Below are 22,558 nucleotides of genomic sequence, written 5' to 3'. Positions count from 1 at the left end.
CGATTTCCCTTCAAATCAAAATCATTTTTTCCTATTATAGCAGACATTAGAAGTAATCTTTACGAGTGTTCAACAAAAGGTCTTTCAGTCAATTTTGTCTGGATACCTAGCCACTGTGGCATAATAGGCAACGAAACAGCCGACACACTTGCAAATGAAGCTATGGTGTGTGGTGACAAATTCCCCTTTAAAATATATACTCAGGATTTAGCTGTTCTTTCTGGTCTTTATCTCAGGGCCTCCTGGGGTAAAGTCTGGGCCGAAATTGGCGAATTTAAAGGCAAAAATTATTGCGAAATTCAACAAATAATTCCTAACAAGTCATGGTTCTCTGTCATTAAACTTGATAAAATCATTACCACCATATTGATAAGAATGCGCCTTGGACACACCACTTGTCCGGCCCACCTTGCAAGGTTTCATATTATAGATAGTCCACAATGTGAATGCAGACATGACTTTGGGGATCTGGATCACTTATTCTTTTCCTGTCCTAAATATGACCGAACTTCCTTTTTAGATAGTTTGATATCCATCCGTGTCCCTTTCCCCACTTCTATAAAAATCCTCCAAATATTGTATAGTATACTTTCTAAATATATTTATAGCAATAATATTAAATTGTAAATAATGTATTCATCTATTTTTTTGTATATATTTATTTACCTTAACATTTATCTTAACCATATCAAATATCAAAATTCTCATGTTGTACATTTTTGTAACGTGATTCGTTTCCCTACCTTAAAATAAATAAAAACACTTTGAAGTAGAACATACGAGAAAATTTGCAATGTGAATCGATGAAAGAAAATTTGAAGCTGGCGGATGCATGGAATGTGGAATGCGAGCCAAAGTGTCCAAAATGGAGTGAAATTAAAAAAAAAAACTTCACCCTTTTACTTTTGTGTTATAGTCTATATATATTTCACTCTCATCATTTTTTCATAACGCGCCTTGAGAAGTATAACTTCAGAAAAATCAATTTATAAGATACCACCTGTTATGTATTTTCTTAATGTATTCACTTATAATACGTTGGGCACAAAGTTTCTTCGCATTTTAATATGAACCCCTTGCGTACCGAGTAAGTCGATCGACTTAGTGCCGAAATCTACACGCCTCATTCGATTTCTGGTTTTAGGAAGTGCTATTTCCTTTAGAGAACAGATTAGTATAAACATGAACGAGATTTATAAATTAGTTTGCCAACGATGTTTCACTTCTGACATATTGTGTACTTTGTACGCACGCAATTTTTTTGTTTGTGTACCTAGATGATCTTAATCTAATTTGTTTTGTAGTTTTTCCTAGTTTCTTGCTATTTAGTAACTACGGATACCTATGCTGATCTTGCTACACTTTTTCAAAAATGGCGTCCATTTTATCCGTGACAGGACGACCAAAACGAGGTGTATGTTGGACATCAAAAACCCGGATTTAGAACGTTTAAACATTTATTTTATCAAAATACATTACAGTATATTCCAATGAGATAGTGGTACATTCATTCATTCTACATTTTTATAACATATTATAAATAATCATGAATTCACCCTGAGTGCAAAAAACAGATACGTCTGTGAGGCTATTTCGTAAATTGTACGAAGTGCATGCGTCATCGCGGACGCGTTCTTAAAACAGAGAGGCGTCGAATCGAACCACTACACTGACACCGCTCAAACACATACACGTACTTAAAGTTAATTGCGGGAATCAAATGAATTTGATACTTTAGCAAGTTTAAATTTTGTTTTTTTAATACCTATGTATTTTTGATAATTGGTTGATGTATTCGTTTAGTAGTTCAATATTAGATCTTTAGATGGCAATTCTGTCGCATAACGTCGTGTGCAGTAATGGTAGTTTTTTTTAATCCAAGATGGCCGCTGCGAAAAATTATGATTTCAGCAATATGGGTATCGTATCCGAGGTTATCGAGGGTGCAGAGAACGTTGCGTGCAAGTTGGTGCGCGCGGTCGGCACCATCAGCAACGGCGGTCGACGGACGTCGGCTCCATACGTACCTATCCAGAACAACAAAATGTAGTCTGCCCAATATATCCGCATTATCAGCGCCAAGTCCCTTCCTACCCTCAGCTCACTATATCCTACTATACCCAAAATCTATATATATATAAAAATGAATTGCTGTTCGTTAGTCTCGCTAAAACTCGAGAACGGCTGGACCGATTTCGCCAATTTTGGTCTTGAATTATTGATGGAAGTCCAGGGAAGGTTTAAAAGGTGAATATATAGGAAAATATTGCTAAATTAAATAAAAACAACAAATTTGTTTTTCCTTCCTCATGTGTCCATACATAATTTCTACGAGAGAATTTATTGACGCACGGTTTGACAGTTCATCTGATGACATCTGATGTTATGACACCTGACATATTATTAGTATACTTTAGTTATTTTCATAGTATTATGTCCTATGGTGTATTGTTATGGGGCAGTGCGGCCGATATTAATACTATCTTTGTGCTGCAGAAGAGGGCTATTGGGCTTGGGCTTGTTGGGCGATGTATATGCTTCTACAATATGATCCCAGAAAATGTTACGAAATTTAAAAGAATTGTTAAAAAACGTTTGTGTGGGAAAGGTTATTATAGCATAAACATATAAATATATACAAATTCATATAAAAACAAACAACGTCTGTCGGGTCAGCTAGTATATAATAAATATATAATGTCGGGTACATAAGCGGATATAAAAGGTAAACCCCATAAAGCCTCAAAGCATGTACAGCTACCGCATAGATTTGTTTTGTATACGCTCTAATATAAGGCTATACTGGCCTTGATGACATATACTTTGTGCTACTCCACTGACACAGTATGAGATCCATTTACCTAACAATTTCCTTTCGCGGCTGGCGTTACGTTTTTCAATTTTTCATTGATTCTCTCATTTTGACAGAAAGACAATCGAGTGAAATATAAAAATAATACCTGTCTGATGATAAATAAAACCATTGTTATAAAAACATTGATTTATTACCCGTATTATTAAATAGTCATATTATATATTGTTCAACTTACAGGATATTCATTACAGCTAAAATAAATATAGTACATCAGGGTATGTTCGCATACAGGGTAATTCCGGATAATTCAGCTATTTTTGTGTCAAGCAACACACAACCAGCAACCACAACATATCGATAGACACAGGGTACAAAAACGAAGGGCAGCCTAGCGAAATTCTCTAAGAAAATTGTATGAAACGTGCAGTAGATAGATTGACAGATGACGGCTGTAATCCACTAGGTTATAAGCAACTGTTCGCTTTCAAACTTCGTGGCCAATCGCAATACCACAGTGCAATACTGTAATTACTACTATTCCAAACTTATGTCAAATTCTGCACGTTTCATACTAAATTAAATTTCAATTTTTACTTAGGCCGCCTCTTATTACGTAGTATTTACATACTCTTTGGCGAAGGGCAGAACAAAATGACGTTTCGTGCTATGTTGCCACCTATAAAAGTTACCGAAATTTGAGTAATCCGGACATACCCTGTGTCCGAACTTACCCTGTTGCTTCTTACAAAGTCTAGGTCCTCATCAACACTGGTCGTGGCAGGAATTCTGGTTGCGAGGTTCGCTCCGTCTCGTAAGAATCTCGCGCCAGATACTTCTTAGGTTTGTAGATGTAGACAAACTGAAAATAAATCAAAGTTATTATAAGTACCTACTCAAAATTTAGACTTTACAATAAACTAGTGAGAGGCTCCTTGGCACAGTATGCCGGCTAGATTATGGGTAACACAACGGCGCCTATTTCTGTAACATAGATAAATACATAGGATATCAAATCAAATCAAATCAAAATCAGTTTATTCACGTAGGTCACGGAAATGACACTTATGAATGTCAAAAACAAATTTTTTTCTTATTGAATCTACCGCTACTTCGTAAAGGGTTGAGCTAATGTGAAGAAGTAGCAAGAAACTCATTGCCACTCTTTTATATCAAGATTTACATTTACATCGATTTACAAATCATTTCAATTACAATAAAATATGTAAAATGTAAAAACGTCAAATAGTCAATGTTTTACACGAGTTAGTCAAAAAAGTAAATGTAAATTAATACAAAAGTTATTGAGTACAGTAGCTGCATCATCCACATACACCGTAAATAAATAAAGGTATTCTGTGAGCATTTTATAAGCGATTATAAATAAATAGGTATATATCCATACATATATATATACACACAATAACTTACCGAATATACTACCGTATAGACGGCCTGACAGCCCGACATTGTGTGACTAATTTTGATTTGTAATATCTAATATACTAAGGAGGTAATGCCAAGGCAAGCGGTGCTGACTCTTTACGACTTTTCAATCAGAATCGATTACAATAACAATAGATTCGCGTTCATTTTCTATCATGTTGTACATCGGTTAGAATTTTTTTTTTGCACGCTTTATATTTACGCTAGTATTTTTTATGTCATAAGGGACGAGACGAGCAGGATGTTCTCCTAAGGTTAATTAATACGCTCTGCCCATTACAATCCAGTGCCGCTCAGGATTCTTGAAAAACCCAAAACTTATGAGCGCCACTACATCTGCGCTCATCTCCGTGAGACATAAGATGTTTCCATTTGCCCAGATATTTCACTAGCTACGGCGCCCTTCAGACCGAAACACAATAATGCATTCTCATTACTGCTTCACGGCAGAAATAAGCGCCGTTGTGATACCCATAATCGGCATCACCACCGGCATCCTGGGCAAGGAGCCTCTAACGACACCCTTGGGCCTGGGACCCTATTATTTTTATGCCCCGGGGAAGCACAAGGCACTGATCAAATAGTTCACAGAATATCATCGGATATCCATTAGTATTCTGATGATGCATATTTTGTGATATGTTTTTACCGTGATTATGGCGAAGGCAGCGCCGGCCGCGAAGCCGACAGCCACGTCGCTCCAGTGATGCATATGATCGGTGACCCTGCTGAGACCGACGTACCAGGCGGCCAGGAATATGATGAACTGAGCCACGTGTCGCATCAGCTTCGACCCACGCCACTTAGCATTTACTTGTATATACATCTGTTAAATATAACAATATAAACATCATCACCATAGCAAACTTACAAGCAAACAGAGACGCGTTAAACATGTCGCCTCACAGGTGACATAAAGAGTACCAGCGAGAAAGTAGTGATTTTGTATAATCAGATACCAGCGACTTTATTTTTTTTCTTCTTTTTTATTAAAATAAGGGACGAGACATAATATGTCCTATGGTATATTGATATGGGGCAACGCTGCCGATATTAATTCAATATTTGTGCTGCAAAAGAGGGCTGTTCGCACTATTTATAACCTAGGTCCTAAAGAATCATTGAGAGCAAAATTCAAAGAAATTAACATCTTGACTGTTGCTTCTCAATATATTCTTAATATTGTAATGCATGTTCATAAGTATATAAGTGAATTTTCTAGAAACTGTCATAACCATAATGTTAACACCAGCAACAGACATAAAATTATAATGCCTACTACTCGGCTAAGTCGAGTTAGTAAGTCTTTTGTGAGGCGATGTATATGCTTTTACAACAAGATCCCAGAAAATGTTCAAACAAAATTATCACGTTATTCAAAAGAATTGTTAAAAAACGATTGTGTGGTAAAGGTTACAATAACATAAATGACTTTCTTAATGATACCACAGATTGGGAATGGAGTGACCGTCCTCAAGCTATTAAATAATAAGTTTAATTGTACAATATATATAAGCTGTGGAATGAGCTTCCTTGTGCGGTGTTTCCGGGACGATACGACATGGGTACCTTCAAAAAAAGCGCGTACACCTTCCTTAAAGGCCGGCAACGCTCCTGTGATTCCTCTGGTGTTGCAAGAGATTGTGGGCAGCGGTGATCACTTAACAACAGGTAACCCGTACGCTCGTTTGTCCTCCTATTCCATAAAAAAAAATATATAACTTTGTAAACATATTTTTTCGGTGAAAAAAAAAACGCCCGCTGAGTTTGTTGCGCCCGTTCTTCTCAGGTCTGAGGCATTCATTTTGGAATGGGTGGTAGTTTTTGACTTTCAATAAGTGATGTCACATCCTATTTTGAATAAAAATATTTGAATTTGAAAGTATTTCGTTCTTTGGAGTGATTTGTACGACTACAAATAAGATGATTGCTAACAAAGTTAGACAGGCGTTATTTATTAAGTTAGTACGAAAAGCTAATTATAGTTCTTAATAATATAAATAATGATTATGTCTTGGATCATTTATACGTCTAGATAGACTATGACAGCTATGATAACGTCGAAAAAAATAGACTTTAGAACTAACCTCTACTTTGAGCAATTCACGCACACTAACAAAAAGTGTCATACAAACCGCTAGTGTAAGACGTAGCTTGTCACGCACACTACACTAATATTCATAACCTGTTTTTATCGGTTGTCTTACAGCAAGAGACTCTATGATATTGGATTATGTACTAATTATTGTTTTGGACCTTCGCACCAACCTCAAAGACCAACCTCAGTCAAAGAACGAGAGAGACAAAGGATTGACGCACTAGAAATGTGGTGTTGGAGACGAATGCTACGAGTATCTTGAACACAACGCCGCACAAACGTCTCGATACTTGAAGAGCTCAAGGTGCACCTGTCTCAGTCCCCTTTGTCGTCATACCCCCGCGCCCCTATACCCCGCAGGCGAGGACTCAGATAAACGGTCGGCCTATAATATGAACCATTTTAATTGCTTAATGTAAATGTGTATGGACAATTATATTATACATAGACAATTATTGTCAATTATGAACATAAAATACATTATACAAGCGTACCAATAAACCAACAAAGCGAGGGAGACAGAAGAACATCTCTAACGGAAATATAGCAAGATAGCAAAGGAAAGCAAATCAAGTGTTTGTAACCAAATTTTGATAGACAACTCGTAAACAGCCACGCTTGGCATTAACTCCTTAGTATTTTAAATATTACACCATTAACTTACGCACATTGGCAGATCAAAATTGTTCACGCATTATCGGGCTGTTATTTGGAACACTTACAATAAAGAAAATGGCGCAGTACATAGCGAAGCCGGAGTGTGCGCTGGGGAAGGACAGCCGCATGTCCAACATCGTGTTGTGATTGGCTAGTGGCCCCGTGCACGTGAAGTTCTGGACGTAGCCGAGATCCCGCTCCACTTGTTCCATTGAGGTAGGAACTGGCACGCACAACTGAAATTATATCGATCAATGTATTAAAGAGAGCCGCTGAGAGGTATGTTCGGAAGTCTTCTGCCAGCTCAAAAAAAAGGGGTCATTAATTGAGTGAGATTTTTTTATGACAATATGGGACGAAACGAACAGTACGTTCAGCTGATGGCAATTGCCGCTCAAGATTCTTGAAAAACCCAAAAATTCTGAGTGGCACTATAACTGCGCTCGTCACCTTGAGACATAAGATGTTAAGTTTCATTTGCCCAGTAATTACACCAACTACGGCGCCCTTCAGACCGAAACACAGTAATGCTTACACACTACACATTACTGCTTCACGGCAGAAATATGCGCTATTGTTGGTACCCATAATCTAGCCGGCTTCCTGTGCAAAGAAGCCTCTCACTGGTCAGGTCAGTATTAAGGAGAGCCACTGCCAATACCTACCATCATAATATTGATATGATTTAGAAATGATGGCTGGTCGGCAATAGTTTAGAACAGTCTAGGTATGTTCAGACGTCTTCTGCCAGCTCAAGCAAAGCGGTAAATTGTAATTCGGACTTGAAAACGAAGTATTACGTGACATCCTAGAAGCTATAATATCACTACTTACGTTTTAAATACATTTGTAAAAGAAACAAGAGTATAGAGTTGACGAGCATCTCACCACAATAGTTTTTTTACGGAAAAGAACGACAAATACGCATACGAAAGATGTTAAGCGATCACCGCCGCCCACATTCACGAGAGGACCAGGAGGAGAGAGAGGAGAGGTACTCATGTCGCATCGTATAAGTTTGAAATAACAGTATTTTTAATTAGAACCTAAATAAAGCCAGGTTGACAAAATACACTTGATCACGTGCTACGAATTCAGATGCCATCTTCAATACGGGCCGTAGTGACGGCAGGTCAGAGCATAATCCTCAGAAATCACCAATCAAAAAGTGACGTTTGCTATCTGTCCACTTCTTGCTGACTGATATTTTAATCATCCCATGGGCGAAAAAAATGAATCACTCTTGAGGTAACAGAGAATACGGAGCTCCATTTGCAACAATATTTTCATGTCTTTTTCCTCTCATCCACTTCCTTTTATACAAGCTCTTACTCTCTTACTTTCGTTGCAGTATATCCCCCTGACCGTGGAATGTCGACCTATCCAAACTCTTCTAATAAAATATTGTTGACAATGACAGGTGGACAGGGCGAAGATGTCTAAAAAAAGGCGATGTCTCCCTTGACCGTTGACTAGTTAGGTCGTTACTCTGCCCAATTTCTGTTCGAATATTAGTCATTGTGTTATTTGAAATTTATTTTTAGAAGCTTAACAAATTGATCTATTTTTTAAAAGTTAATTATTGTTCGTGAATTCTTAGTTGGTGGTATTAAAATTTGTCAATAAATTGATATAAAAAAACCTCCATTTGATCTTATTTCCTTGAATATAATATTGAATAAACTTACATCATAAAAGTGTGGCCTCAGTCTTCCGATGACATACTTGGCGACAGTCACAATGAGCTGCTGGCACGCCGCTCCGAAGGTGAACACCCCAATGGCTGTGTAACTCTCCCAGACCCAGCCTGGTATCTCGGACCCACACAGGTACTTGTCGCGAACAGATTTCCCTTTCACACCGCGGATTATCTCAACTATCAGAATCTGGAATGACCAATAATGCCCATCAATCACATTTACACACTGTGAGTGAACATCACACATCCAGATGGATAGTTTGATATTTAAGTTTGTCGCAATTGGTACGAAGGAAATCGTAGGAAGAAATCAATTCAAATAGCTGTTCGTTGCACACAATCATCATGATTCAGCAACGCGTGTTGCAGATGCGGACAAAAACATGTCGTAAAATGATTTGTTATAAGAATAAGTAAAAGAACAGGCAGATGCTGAGAATAAGAGAGCTTGCATTATGCAAGTACTCCCACTAGCACCATTGCAAAGGGTTGATGCAAATATAAGAAGTTTGTCCATAATCTCTGCCTTACCAAAAAAGTAAACTAGTTTCATTTTAACTTTAGCTAAAGAAGGAGCCTCCTTCTCTTTCATAGGTCTAGAGGTCTAGAGGTCTGCCGTCTGCGGTGTTGGGGAATCTCTTCTCCAGAGATAGTTAAGGAAATCCGTTTACCGGGTCATCAGCAAGCTGAAATGCTCCTGGGTAGCTCCCAGCGGAGTCGTTTGCAGTTTGCAATGGGCAACTAGCTAAAATTGCTCACAATAAGTTTAGTCTGTGCACATTCTGCCGCAACAGCTTTGAAAATCCTAGCCACATCCTAGTGAGGTGTGAGGTCATTTGCTGGTGTGAGAACTAGGTCCCATAAAGTGCTCTGAGTTAATGAAAATGAAATGAAATGAAAATGAATTTATTTGAATGAAATGAAATGAAATTGAAAAACTTTACCACACATTCACACAAAATAAGTTAATGAAATCAAAATATAAGCTTAATCATAAATACAGAAGAAAAAGAAATAAAAGTTATTACTAAATTATCTGTATGGCACTGGTCTTCCAAAACAATAAACATTGAAGATTAAACAATAGATTTATGTATTAAAGAGTTATGTACCGTAGCAACCATCAGGGCAAACCCAAGTCCTGCCAGCAGCGCTTCAGATATCGTCTGATCCTTGTAGGGTAGGGCGAGAGACGAGTCGTCGTAGAAGAAGCCACGCTCGTATGGGGATGCCCACAGCTTTATCGCAAGCAGCGGAAACGAAACTGAAACGCGCAATATAGTTGTTGTTATATTCTGTACATTTAATAAACAAATACAATTCACGACTTTGATTGTGATTTTAAAATAGAATATTTCCCTTAATACCAGAGAACAAGGTTTTATGTCATTGTGATTGTTCCATAGAATGGAATACCATTACTGCGGATCGGGAACTTATTTCGCACTAAACAATCGAACGAGCGAGAGGTTCTCACACGGTGAGGCAACCGCACATGGATATCCGAAAACTTGGGGTCAAGAGATGTGTTACCGGCCTAGAAGTTGGGAGTATACTCTTGGTATCTAAGTCAAATTATTAACACTTTCGTGAGACATTTTAACGTTATTTATTAACACGGCGTTACTCCCCCCGCCCTGTCCAGCCGCGGACTACGAGCACAAGTCCGCTCACTCACTACACTCACCCTGATGAAGGACCTGCGAATGGTATGAAAGTTGTCGGTACCCACACCGATAAAACGTGAGTAAACCAGTGTCAATAAGGAACGGTATAAGTCGTATCGATTCAGGGAAACTGCAGTCGGTAATTGATTCCACAAAGTGCCTACGTGAGGCAAATATTCTCGCAACAATTGCGGTTGTAGGGTGCTTGACATCAACGTGATGCGGGTGGTATTTTGCATTTTGACGTTATGTTCATTTACGCGCTGGTATCAACCCCAATAACTCCTCTGAGAATATGCAATATGTAGAATATGGGGAGAAAACCCACATCTCTACAATTATTTGATTTGAATGATTCTCATATAATTTTATTAATCTTATTAACAGTTGCTGTCTTTTGTGTCGAATATTGTCCGCAATCATTGAGATAGCAAACTCAAGGTAGAGTCGTTCATCCGCAGCGATTTTTTTGGCTTGTTTTGGTCAAAAGGTATTCTCAATATGAAATAATTTCTAACAAAACATCATAACATATCTTATACAAAACATTCGCCTGGTCTAACTTTCATTTCAAATTCTTTATTAATAAATGATATTACAACGGAAATGTACAGCGATTTACGTTTGAACATTAAACATGAGAATGGCTAAACAACTGGTCTAACTGATACGCGCTGTAACGCGTGGATATCGCAATGCAATAAATGAAATTACTAGTAAGTACTAGGAGTTCTAAGAAATATAGTTAAACTAGCTGACCCGGCAGATCACGCGATAGTTTTATAAGTAATAAAATATTGCCTATATTATAGCCTGTACATCATTTTGTTCTATTGTCAATAGTTTTTGCAGCGCACGCAAAAATTGGTTTTCGATTTTACACCTTGTGTTACAAAATAGCAATTTTATTACGGATCCCTAATTTTGAAAAAAAAAAAACGTAGCCTATAGCCTTCCTCGCTAAATGGACTACCCAACACTGAAAGAATCATTCAAATCGGACCAGTAGGTACTACTGGATGATGAACAGAGATTAGCGCGTTCAAACAAACAAACAAACAAACAAACACTGCAGCTTTATAATATTAGTATAGATTAATTGTTTAAAATTTTTTAATTAAATAGTTACATTTTCATACAAAATAAATTTAGTACACTGTGAATTAGTCAATGTACTTGAACCCTGGAGCGAACGACTTTTTCTTTGGTTCTGCCTTTGATTCTTATGACAATTTGCGACGAAATTCAAATTCACTAAGTTCATCTTTACGAACTTACGTTTTTATGTCGCTATAACTGAACTGAACTTAATAAATTAAATAAATACTGCACATAACAAAACAATTAATAATATTCAATTAATTGAACATTTGCGCAAGCTGAAGTGGCGAACACTCAAAAAGACTAAAAAAATATTCAGGTCTCTAAAAGGACAAATGCCAAAATTATAGTTTATATACTTCCTTTTTACACTTATTACCTAAACAAGGCAATAAAATGCAGATACAATATTATAAGCAATTATCAAATTAATTATTAGATAAACTTTAAAAAAAGATTTTTTAATATCGAACTTATGGATTAAAGCTCCTGCCCTGCGAGTAGCAAACGGGTAAGTTGGTTCGATTTTTAATAATAGTTTGCTTCCTATTACTTAACATCTTAGATTAAGGATTGGGCTCCGCTGCGCTCCAGCAAGATACCGCATACCTAAGAACAATAGCTTTTTTACTACGGCAACTATTAGCTGCTTGTGTTTTTTTTTATGGAAAAGGAGGAAAAACGAGCGTACGGGTCACCTGGTGCTAAGTGATCACCGCCGCCCACATTCTCTTGCAACACCAGAGGAATCACAGGAGCGTTGCCAGCCTTGAAGGATGGTGTACGCGCTTTTTATGAAGGTACCCATGTCGTATCGTCCCGGAAACACCACACAAGGAAGTTCATTCCACAGCTTTGTAATACGTGAAAGAAAGCTCCTTGATAACTTCACTGTGGAGGACCGCCATACATCCAGATGGTGGGGATGATATCCTAACTTGTGGCATGTCGAAGATGGAATTCGGCGTCAGGAATCAGGTGAAACAGCTCTTCGGAACAGTCCCCATGATAAATGCGGTAGAGGACACACAATGAAGCGATTACTCTACGCAACGCTAAGTGATCCAACCGTTCACAGAGCACCCCCGGGTCACAGGTCCCCGACAATTCGAGCTGCTCTGCCAATCCAAAGCCAATTTGGCTTTGCTCTCCAGATGGCCGCGAAATTGGCAATCGCTCGAGATATTGAGACCCAGAATTCCGATACTAGGCGAGGCTGTAAGGGAAGTGTTGTCGAAGAGCGGTGATACGACAAATGGGGTTTTATTAGTGTTAAACGCGCAATCTTGAGTCTTCTAGGGGTTAAATTGAACAAGGTTCAATTTACCCCATTCCGCGATCTTTCCCCCCATTCGAGCAATGATCGTCGATAACGACCTGAATGCTGCTCCCAGTGACGAAGCTGGAGGTCCACTTGCACAAGCTCTCGGGAAGCCCAAATGATGGAAGTTTTGAGAGGAGCGCCTTGTGCCATACACGATGAAAGGCCTTCGCTATATCCAGGCTAACTGCCAGGCCTTCCCCCTTGCTTTCGGTAGCCGCCGCCCATCTATGTGTTAGGTATACCAGAAGATCACCTGCCGACCGTCCATGGCGAAAGCCGTATTGTCGGTCGTTGATCAACTGGTGACCCTCTAGGTATACTAAAAGCTGGCGGCTAATTATGCTCTCCATGATTTTGGAAAGTAGGGAGGTAATAGCTATAGGCCTGTAGTTTACCGGATTCGAACCTTTTTTTTTGGATCGGATGGACAGGGGCTGACTTCCATGAGTCAGGGACTAAGCTGCTTATGTGTGTGACACATGACATCTTTCATATTTTGTGATATACGCTTCGTGTTATTTTATATTGAAATTAATAAAATACAAAATACGTACTGATGGTATGTGATCCCAGTGTCTTTCTAATTCCTTGTATAATAATAATAATAAAAACATTTATTTCGGATCAGATCCATATCTTTGTGAGTAAAGTTAATTATTGTTACATAGTTTTACTACGCAACCCGGCACACTTTTTTTTTTAGTTTCAATGATTAGCAAAATTGAACAGAACATGTGGCACGTCAAACTCACTCATTGTTCGAGACTGGCTCGTGTACGCCCACGTGGGCGTAGTAGGTATTACTTGTCACCATTTGCGACTACGCCTGCGTACCTGATGTACATCTTTTATAAAATGTTATTGTTTGGTTCTACTATATTCATTATTATTATACTAACGAAAAATAAACCCGCCCACATTAACAATCATCATCGTTCGAATTCGAATTTCAAAATTCGAAATCACAGTGGCGTTGCCGCTCTTTTAGAAAAGTGTACGCGTCTAACACTGTGCGCAAAGTTTTTTTTATCGGTCATAATTACCTAAAAGAAGCTAATATGTGATAGTGCCTTACCCTAGCCCGCTCGTTGTATGGGTCGCGGAGATTCGCAGAGGTCGCACTTGATATTTTTAAAAATATAAAATTTAATAAGTACACATTAAATCTTTAATTAGCTTAAGCGTATTAATTACTGTGTATAATTCTATTTGTTTTTGTTTTATTTTGCAAAATATAATATTTTGTAATTAATGCTTAACGTTGTGTGATGAGAAATAAAAATAATAGGTATCACATGATTACACCAATAGACTTTGATTAACGCGAGTTTTACACATTTCAATAAAACCCTTTTTAATTGATTAAAACGCGTGTAATTGTAACTTTGATTTTATATTCCATTTTTGCGTAAAAAATACTTTTTTATTATTCTTATTTTAGTTAACCTGATGTTTCAACAAACAACAACTCGTTGTTAACAAGTTTATGCCTACAGTCGGTTAAGTTGAATTAGTAGGTAAGTCTATTGTTGGGCGATGTAGGCTTTTACCTACAACATGATCCCAGATAATTTACAAAACAAATGTGTTACGAAATTTAAAATGACTGTTAAAAGACATTTGTGTGGGAAAGGTTACATACTAAATGCTAACTATAGTTATAACATAAATAACTTTCTTAGTGATATCACAGACTGGGAATGGAGCGACCACCCTCAGGCTATTTAATACTACATGCTATTGTATAATATTACATATTATTATATTGTAACGAAATTTCAATAAAAAAGTCCGCCGAATTTCCTGCGCCCGTTCTTCTCAGACTTGGGGCAAGCATACTATTTCGAATGGGTGATAGCTATTGAAGTTTTAATAAATGGTTTTTAAATACTCTTTTTTATAATTATAATATAACTAGCCGTTCGTGGCGAATTTTAATAGGAAATAAATTAATGAAGGAACGTTGGAATTCGCAACAGACCATCTAGAATAAATTTATTAGTTTCAATGTCGATACGATCAATGCTTTAGGCGCGATTGAGCCTTAAACAACGACCATTTTCATACATATTTAAGATTGTTGTATTTGAAAACTAAAACGGTCGACATTTTTTGTAAAGTTTTTGATTAAATTAATTAAAAATATGAAATTTACATTAAATTACATTTGTAAGTACTTTTACCTTAGGTACCTACTTACATTAATTCGTAATAACAGAAGACTACCTTCTACTTATTTTTATCCGATTTGTTTAGTTAAATTCATAATTGTAATAATTTCTAATTAAAACAGGTACTTTATGAAAAACTTTGAATGAAAAATCCAATATCCGACACTTACTTATTATTAAAGCGATCAGATCCAAAAACATTTTCAAAATCATATTATTTTTTACCATTTTATCTCACAAGCCACAACACAACACGCCGCGATCTAAATCATTATTCACTAGCCAATATACAAAAGGTACTTTGTTCACTAGACTACAGAAATGTACAAGTTATTAACAATAAACTGAGATTATGAATACCAAATTACTACTCGGTATTACCGAGTAACTGATTGTGTAGGTATAGATACGATTCGCGAATCGCGATAGAAACTCAATTTAAATGATAAAGGTCGATAGTAGTTAAGCGTTGATAAGCGAAAATGAATCATACTTTTTATATCTCAAGAGCTAATTTAGATACGGCATAATTTTGCGTTTTCTGTTATCTCATTATCTCGCTTCCGCGACTTGGTGAATGGTTTGCCTAGTCAGGTGTTTCGATTAAAAATATTACCCTGAATACCGCCCTCAAGGTTTCTAGATCCTATTTACCTACCTCAGTCATATGAAGAGGTCGCTAACTATCGGCCTTATGAGGAAGCTCATTGTTGCTCAGAGGGCAATAGAGAGGGCTGTGCTCGGAGTTTCCCCACGAGATCCAATCAGAAATGAGGAGATCCGTAGGAGAACCAAACTCATCGACATAGCCCAAACGATTGCGAAACTGAAGTGGCAGTGGGCAGGGCACATAGCTCGGCGGACAGATGGCCGATGGGGCAGTAAGGTCTTCGAATGGCGACCGCGTACCGGAAGGCCTTGTCCAGCAGTGGACGTCCTCCGGCTGAAATGATGATATAATGAGAGTTTAAATGACAATAATTTACAGTATTTATGTATGTCATACAATACAGTCATGCAAAGTAGAGCTGCTTGAGTTGTCGGGGATCCAGTACTCTGTGAACGGCTAGATCACTTGGTGTTGCGTAGAGTCTTCGGTTCTATCACGGGGAGTGTTCCGAAGAGCTGTTTTACCTGATTTCTGCCGCTGATATCATCCCCATGATCTGGATGTGGGGCGTTCCTCCACAGTGCGGCTTTCAAGGGACTTTCTTCCACGTTCTACAAAGCTGTGGAATGAGCTTCCTTGTGCGATGTTTCCAGGGCGAAACAACATGGGTAGGTACCTTAAAAAAAGCGCGTAAACATTTCTAAAAGGCTGGAAACGCTCTTGTCATTCCTGGTTTTATAAGTGAATGCTGGCAGAGGTGATCACTTAACATCAGGTGACACATACGCTCGTTGTCCTCATCTTTCATGAAAATAAAAATGTCTATTGTATATTCTACAAGAGCTATAGATTATAAATATTGTAACAAGGAAAATATCTATAATTTGTATTGCATAAAACCGTTACTTTATAAAATAACATAAAAAAATGGGGGGCATTTTTGAGGATGAGGGCAGCGGAGAACCGATTGTCGTAGAGATCATAGAAGGCGTTTGGGGAGAAGTGGACGTCTTTTAGCTGAAGTGTACCGAATAATACCCACTTTTTTTTCACCTTTTTCACAAAAATATAACTCAGTCTCTATTGACAGCTAATCATCCAGCATACTGTCAATGAGGTTGCACACATTGTACCTACTATGAGTGTCTAAATGAGAAGCTTCTATAGAACTTTCAGAATCAACCAAGTCAATCTGCTTGCTAAAATGTTGCTTTGTAATAAATTTGTCATCAGTCAATAATAGTATAACAAGTGCAATACAAAACAAAATGATTTGCTTCCTCTGCGTAACACAAAAAAAAACTGATATGATTTAACCACGCACTTTTTGTATTACTCATGCGGGAAAAGTAGTAGGTAGGTATCTTGGCGCTTGCTGTTGCGGTTGGCCATTTTTTAAATTACGCGTGAGTTTTTTCGTACATGAAACTGTTGATTGAGTGCGAAATGTTTACATGTCGCACAACACCAATATGAGGATATCCAGATTTAAAATAAAACACTTTTTAAAGGATTAAAATGCGTAACTATAATTGTAACTGTGTTTTTACGTGCGATTTTGCGTAAAAGTTACAGTTTTATTATTATTTTAATCAACCCGTTTTCGTTAACGTTTCGAGATCTTTCCAGATCCCGTTTTCACTGGACACTTTTACGCAAAATGTAATATACACAGTTACAATAACAGGCGTTTTGATCCTATAAAAAGTGTTTTATTTAAATGTGTAGCACTCGAGTTAATCAAAGAAAATACACACATACCTAAATACACCCAGATTATCAAATGAAACGAAACTTCAACTTATAAACAAATATTTATTATGCTTTCATATTGCTAAAATACAAGAATAAATCAATAAATACGCTGCTAATAACTAGCTTGATACAGTGCATACGCGGTACCTAACGCGGTACTAAATTAAATATTTATTATAACTAACACACTTGTATAAAATTTATAATATAATTCTATTAAATTATATAATTTGTAAATATATACCATGTATGATGTACTGTGTACTTCTTGTATGCATGCAAATTATTTTAAAACTGAAATCAACAAAACCAAATATATTTACTTATGTTATACTTACATATTTTTATGTATCATAAAATGGATTGACAACTCATAAGATATTTAACGAACACATAAGCTGAATTTAAATAAATGTTGCACTACCAATAAAACATCGATAGGTAAAATAAAATGTATTCATTAAAAATTACATATCCGCATGCACGGACAAGTAAAAAAATAAGGACTCCGTGTCACCTTACATAACAGTGTCTCAGCAAAACAAGACGATTAACGCGTAAATACATAGCCCCACGCACACACACTACTACTAGCCGATAGGCGGCCATTATGAGAATTGTCATCGTGTGTGACAGTTTAGTTTACGTCTCAATAAAATATTTTAAAAATGCCGTCGTGCGTTGTGAAAAAGTGTAAAAACGATACCATATAAGTATTTGTGGCCTATACTATATAAGTATATATGATTTTTTAAGTGAGAAAAAATTGTGTAACTAGTATCCCCCGTAACCGCACACACACTAGCATAACGGTGCTTCAGTTGCTAATATCACGGCGCGGAGTCCGCCTTTTTTTACTCGTCCGTGATCCGCATGCTGTCAAACTGTCATCTAGCTGTCAACAGCAAAGCACCATTGCAATAGAAATTTTAATTAGAGAAATTGCATTATTTACACTCTATATCACAGTATTGAATACGTCCCCGGTCTTGCAGACCGACAGTTCAGAGATTTCGTATAATAACATGACAGACCTTTCAAAATGTACACATTTTTTTGAAGTTATAAATCTTTTAGTAGAAGCGCGTTATGAAAAAAATTATGAGATTGAAATTTTTAGATGCGCGCGCATCACTGTAACACACATGTGAAGTTGGTCCCGAAAATTTTCTGACGTTTGCGACATTCGTTATATTTTTTGTTTGATTTCTTCGTCCATTATTAGGATAGGCAAAGATTTCAAGCCTGTACAGCCTTATTCGTTATTTAATAATTAACTGTCAAAGCCATCTTTGCAAGATTTTTACAAAATCGTTCTTTCTAAAAGCGTGGAATAGCCACGTGCTATTCCACGTTTTTATAAACCATTTTAATGATTTTTGCTTCATTAGGCCAAATAAGTATAACTTATTGCATGCATTCACAAACACACCCACTTTTTTAATTTAAAATAAATTATTAATAGATTATATTATAAATTATTTGCCTCCTTTGAAATCAGATTACTAACTATATTTCTTCTAATAAAAGTTACCAACCCTAGTCAAAAGTGCATCGTCTTCAGTAATTCTTCGGGGCACATAATTTATTATAAGTTTTCGTTACATTCTGCAGGTTGTCATGTTAACATACAAATCTCAACTTACAATCACTAATAAATTGATATAAAATAAACGAGCCAATAGCTTTTAGTGCCTACACGGTGTATCAGCGATAAATATTGCACGTGTCGTGTCATAAATTACATTTACTATCGACAAAATTGAATCGTGAGCTGACCTGTATAAATACCACTGGACAGGTTGTTCCATATGTTTGACAGCAAATTATTTGTGCCTATTTGAAGCGCCACTCGCGAGCGTCCAGACAACTAATTTGACGTATAATACAAATGGCTGCAAAGGACCATACAATTTTATCTGAAGTATTTTTGCATTTTTAATTAATTTCGTTCGTTTTCCGTGTTATTTATACTTCAAGAATCAACGTAATAAAGTACACATTTTTTTTTGTAAATAGTTTCCCACCATCTTTCGATGTTTGCTGAGGTTGTCATCAGTAGTTTTAGTACCGCAGACTCTCGCTATATGGCCAACAGCGCCAAAATGGCGAATATCAAATAGGCACAAAAGCACTTTGACAGCCGCCAGTCCAGTCGTATATAGTAGAGGTCAGTGATCGTGAATAACTGCCTAAATGTCACTTTCCTACAGTCATAATAAACAATTAGGTCGAAATTAGCTTGAACATACATTTCCTGAGTAACTTATTAGACACTGACGGTGTTATTACAAAAAGGTTAAACATGTGAACACTTGTTTTAAAAAAGTTTTATTACAAATCTGTGTCTATCTGTTAAACATTCCTTATATTTAAACACGAGTCGAAGCTTGTCTACGGTGTGTCTAACGGATAGATCATATTCTTATGGAAGATTTAGTTTATATGATGACAGACAGCTGTCAAAAATTGCGTTCCGTTCCTTTAATTATTCCTGTACACCGCAGTTAATGTTCTGCTTAAAGACTTTTTAGTTAAACACTGTTAGAAAGAGAATAAACTCCATTTTAGACGTCGCTATTTTTAGGTCACTGACGTTGTTATAGTTACATCACTGTCTAAGACATGTTTAAATTATTTTTTTGTTTATTACAGGTCTTATGACCGTGACAGTCCACCAACTGTCATACATTTTTCGTGCAAATATAAACCTAACTGTTTTTATGATTTTAAAATACTTATCAGCTAGGTGGGTCATGATACTCATAAGTCAATTTTGTCGATGGTACATAAGTTTCATAATTATTAATAACTACACTCAAAATTGATATCTTATGTCTAATTAATTAGTTATAAATACACGTATAAATTACAAATTTCTACAAATTGATCGAAATTATTTAAAAAGTAAGTAAAACAAAATTAAAATGAGCCGTGCTATTAAAGAATACAATCTTAAATTGCGAACAACTCTAATGCTTATTCTAGTAGGCTTAGAGTATGGATTGGTGTCCATTGCGCCCCAACTAGATACCTAAGAACAATAGATGCTAGTGCGCGTGGCATCTTGACACTCAATGGCATCTTTCAAATTTCGTAACATACGCTTCGTGTTATTTAAGATTGAAATTAATAAAATACAAAATAATTTCGTATATGAGATCCCAGTGTCTTTCTTATTTCTAGTACTATTAGTTTTACAAAGTTTTACTACGCAACCCGGAATTTTAGTTTCAATTATTAACAAAGTTTATCAGAACATGTGGCACGTGAACGTCACACGTTATTCGAGACTGTCTCGAGTACGCCCACTTGGGCGCAGTATTTGTGGCCGCACTTTGCGACTACGCCTGCTGTATCGAGTTGGAGCGCAGCGGAGACCAATCCTTAATCTAATCTAGTAGCATTTGTAATCCCATTAAATATAGACAAGCTCTCAATTTTTACAACTACCCTCTTATTAATAATAAGTAGCTGACTACAATACTGTTAGTTATAATGATGTTTCACAAAACTACTAATGAATAGTAAGACTTATTATCTAATGATACTTTGTTTAAAACTACTAATTGCAACAACCTAATTGTTTTTGTATCATAAGAGTTAGCGTTAAAAGTAATATAACTACTTATTATAATATTTTCTTAACACTCTCAATATTTTCAATCCACATTTTAGCGTCAAATAGCAGTTGTAATTTAAAACAAACGATGAATTACCCACATGCAAGTAATCTATATATATAAAAGAGAATGTATGTTTGTATGTTCCCTAATAACTCCTAAACTATTCGACCGATCTCAATGAAATCTTTTGTAATAGATTCGTTGAAACTCAAAGAAGGTTTACATGTATAATATATATTTTAATATAAACTAGCTGACCTGGCAAAACAACGTTTGCCAGGTCAGCTAGTTTATATTAAAACAACAAATCTTTTTCACAAAGATTTTTCTGCCAACTATACTTAATAATAATAGTACATTACGATACAAGTGCGCAAAGTAGGTTGTACCCGCACAAGCGAAGCGAGTGCTGGATGTCCTACGTGCGCACGAGTATCGTATACTATTTTTCCTATTAAGTTGCGCAAAGTTAAACCACTATAATTATTTTCAAACATTCCCGCACGCTCAGCTACATTCCCGCACGCTCTTGTCAACGTGTGGGAAAGTGGTATTGCGCAACGCGAATGATGCGCAAAATTGAACTTTGCGCACGATAATAGGAAAAATATGTTAGTTATTAAGTAAACTCACTATTATCCAAACTGACTCTTATAATATATTATATTTAGACATAACCGACAAGAAACCTTAGCAAAGTATTTTGATATGTACAACACAGTGTAATATATTTTACATAACTCGCAATTTACTAAACTCATTACAATAAATTGAAAATATTAAAACTTAAAATACATGATAATCTATACCAAAGAAAAATATATAAAAAATTTAAATATAATATCGGTGTCTTCTGTTTAAAAACTGGTTTGGTATTGCGCAACGCGAATGATGCGCAAAATTGAACTTTGCGCACGATAATAGGAAAAATATGTTAGTTATTAAGTAAACTCACTATTATCCAAACTGACTCTTATAATATATTATATTTAGACATAACCGACAAGAAACCTTAGCAAAGTATTTTGATATGTACAACACAGTGTAATATATTTTACATAACTCGCAATTTACTAAACTCATTACAATAAATTGAAAATATTAAAACTTAAAATACATGATAATCTATACCAAAGAAAAATATATAAAAAATTTAAATATAATATCGGTGTCTTCTGTTTAAAAACTGGTTTGAACCTTTAATCAAATAGAAATAATTAAAAATTAATCACCCACGTAAATAAAGAACGAGCTATATATACCCGGTGCGGTTTTCAATGCCATTCTAAGTATAAATAAAAAAAAAATATTATATAGATTTTTTGAGAACTTCTATAAAGTTTCATCACAATCTTAACAATTGCTTCGGACCGCATACGAAACAAACATACAAATATTGATTTGTAAAAGTATCTAGTTACATTTTAAATTCTATTCTTATTAGTCAAGTCACGGGTTACTCCGTTTTATTTCCATAGTAAAATTCTTAAGTATTGGTCTCCGCTGCGCTCCAACTAGATACCGCACTACCTAAGAACAATAGCTTCTTTATTGCGGCAACTGTTAGCAGCTTGTGTACGTGGCATCTTGAC

The 22,558-nt window shown here is 36.3% G+C and overlaps 1 protein-coding gene across 2 annotated transcripts; it reads right to left on the bottom strand.

Moving 5' to 3' along the window:
* Positions 1-2,001: 2,001 nt before the first annotated feature.
* On the bottom strand, positions 2,002-15,352 carry LOC126978003 (putative phosphatidate phosphatase). 2 transcript variants are annotated; one of them, XM_050826737.1, is made up of 7 exons: positions 15,146-15,352; positions 9,825-9,976; positions 8,702-8,899; positions 7,079-7,249; positions 4,908-5,084; positions 3,547-3,674; positions 2,002-2,027 (listed from the first exon to the last, which is right to left on the bottom strand). In XM_050826737.1, the coding sequence occupies exons 1-6, from the start codon at positions 15,201-15,203 to the stop codon at positions 3,567-3,569; spliced, it is 864 nt and encodes a 287-aa protein (XP_050682694.1). In that variant the 5' UTR covers positions 15,204-15,352; the 3' UTR covers positions 2,002-2,027; positions 3,547-3,566. The 2 variants fall into 2 exon arrangements, with proteins under 2 accessions (XP_050682694.1, XP_050682692.1); XM_050826735.1 differs by lacking the exon at positions 2,002-2,027 and having other exon boundaries at positions 2,984-3,674.
* Positions 15,353-22,558: the final 7,206 nt, after the last annotated feature.

The sequence above is a fragment of the Leptidea sinapis genome, chromosome 46, assembly GCF_905404315.1.
Source record: "Leptidea sinapis chromosome 46, ilLepSina1.1, whole genome shotgun sequence".
Lineage (NCBI taxonomy): Eukaryota > Metazoa > Arthropoda > Insecta > Lepidoptera > Pieridae > Leptidea > Leptidea sinapis.
This window is presented reverse-complemented; position numbering and strand designations above follow the sequence as displayed.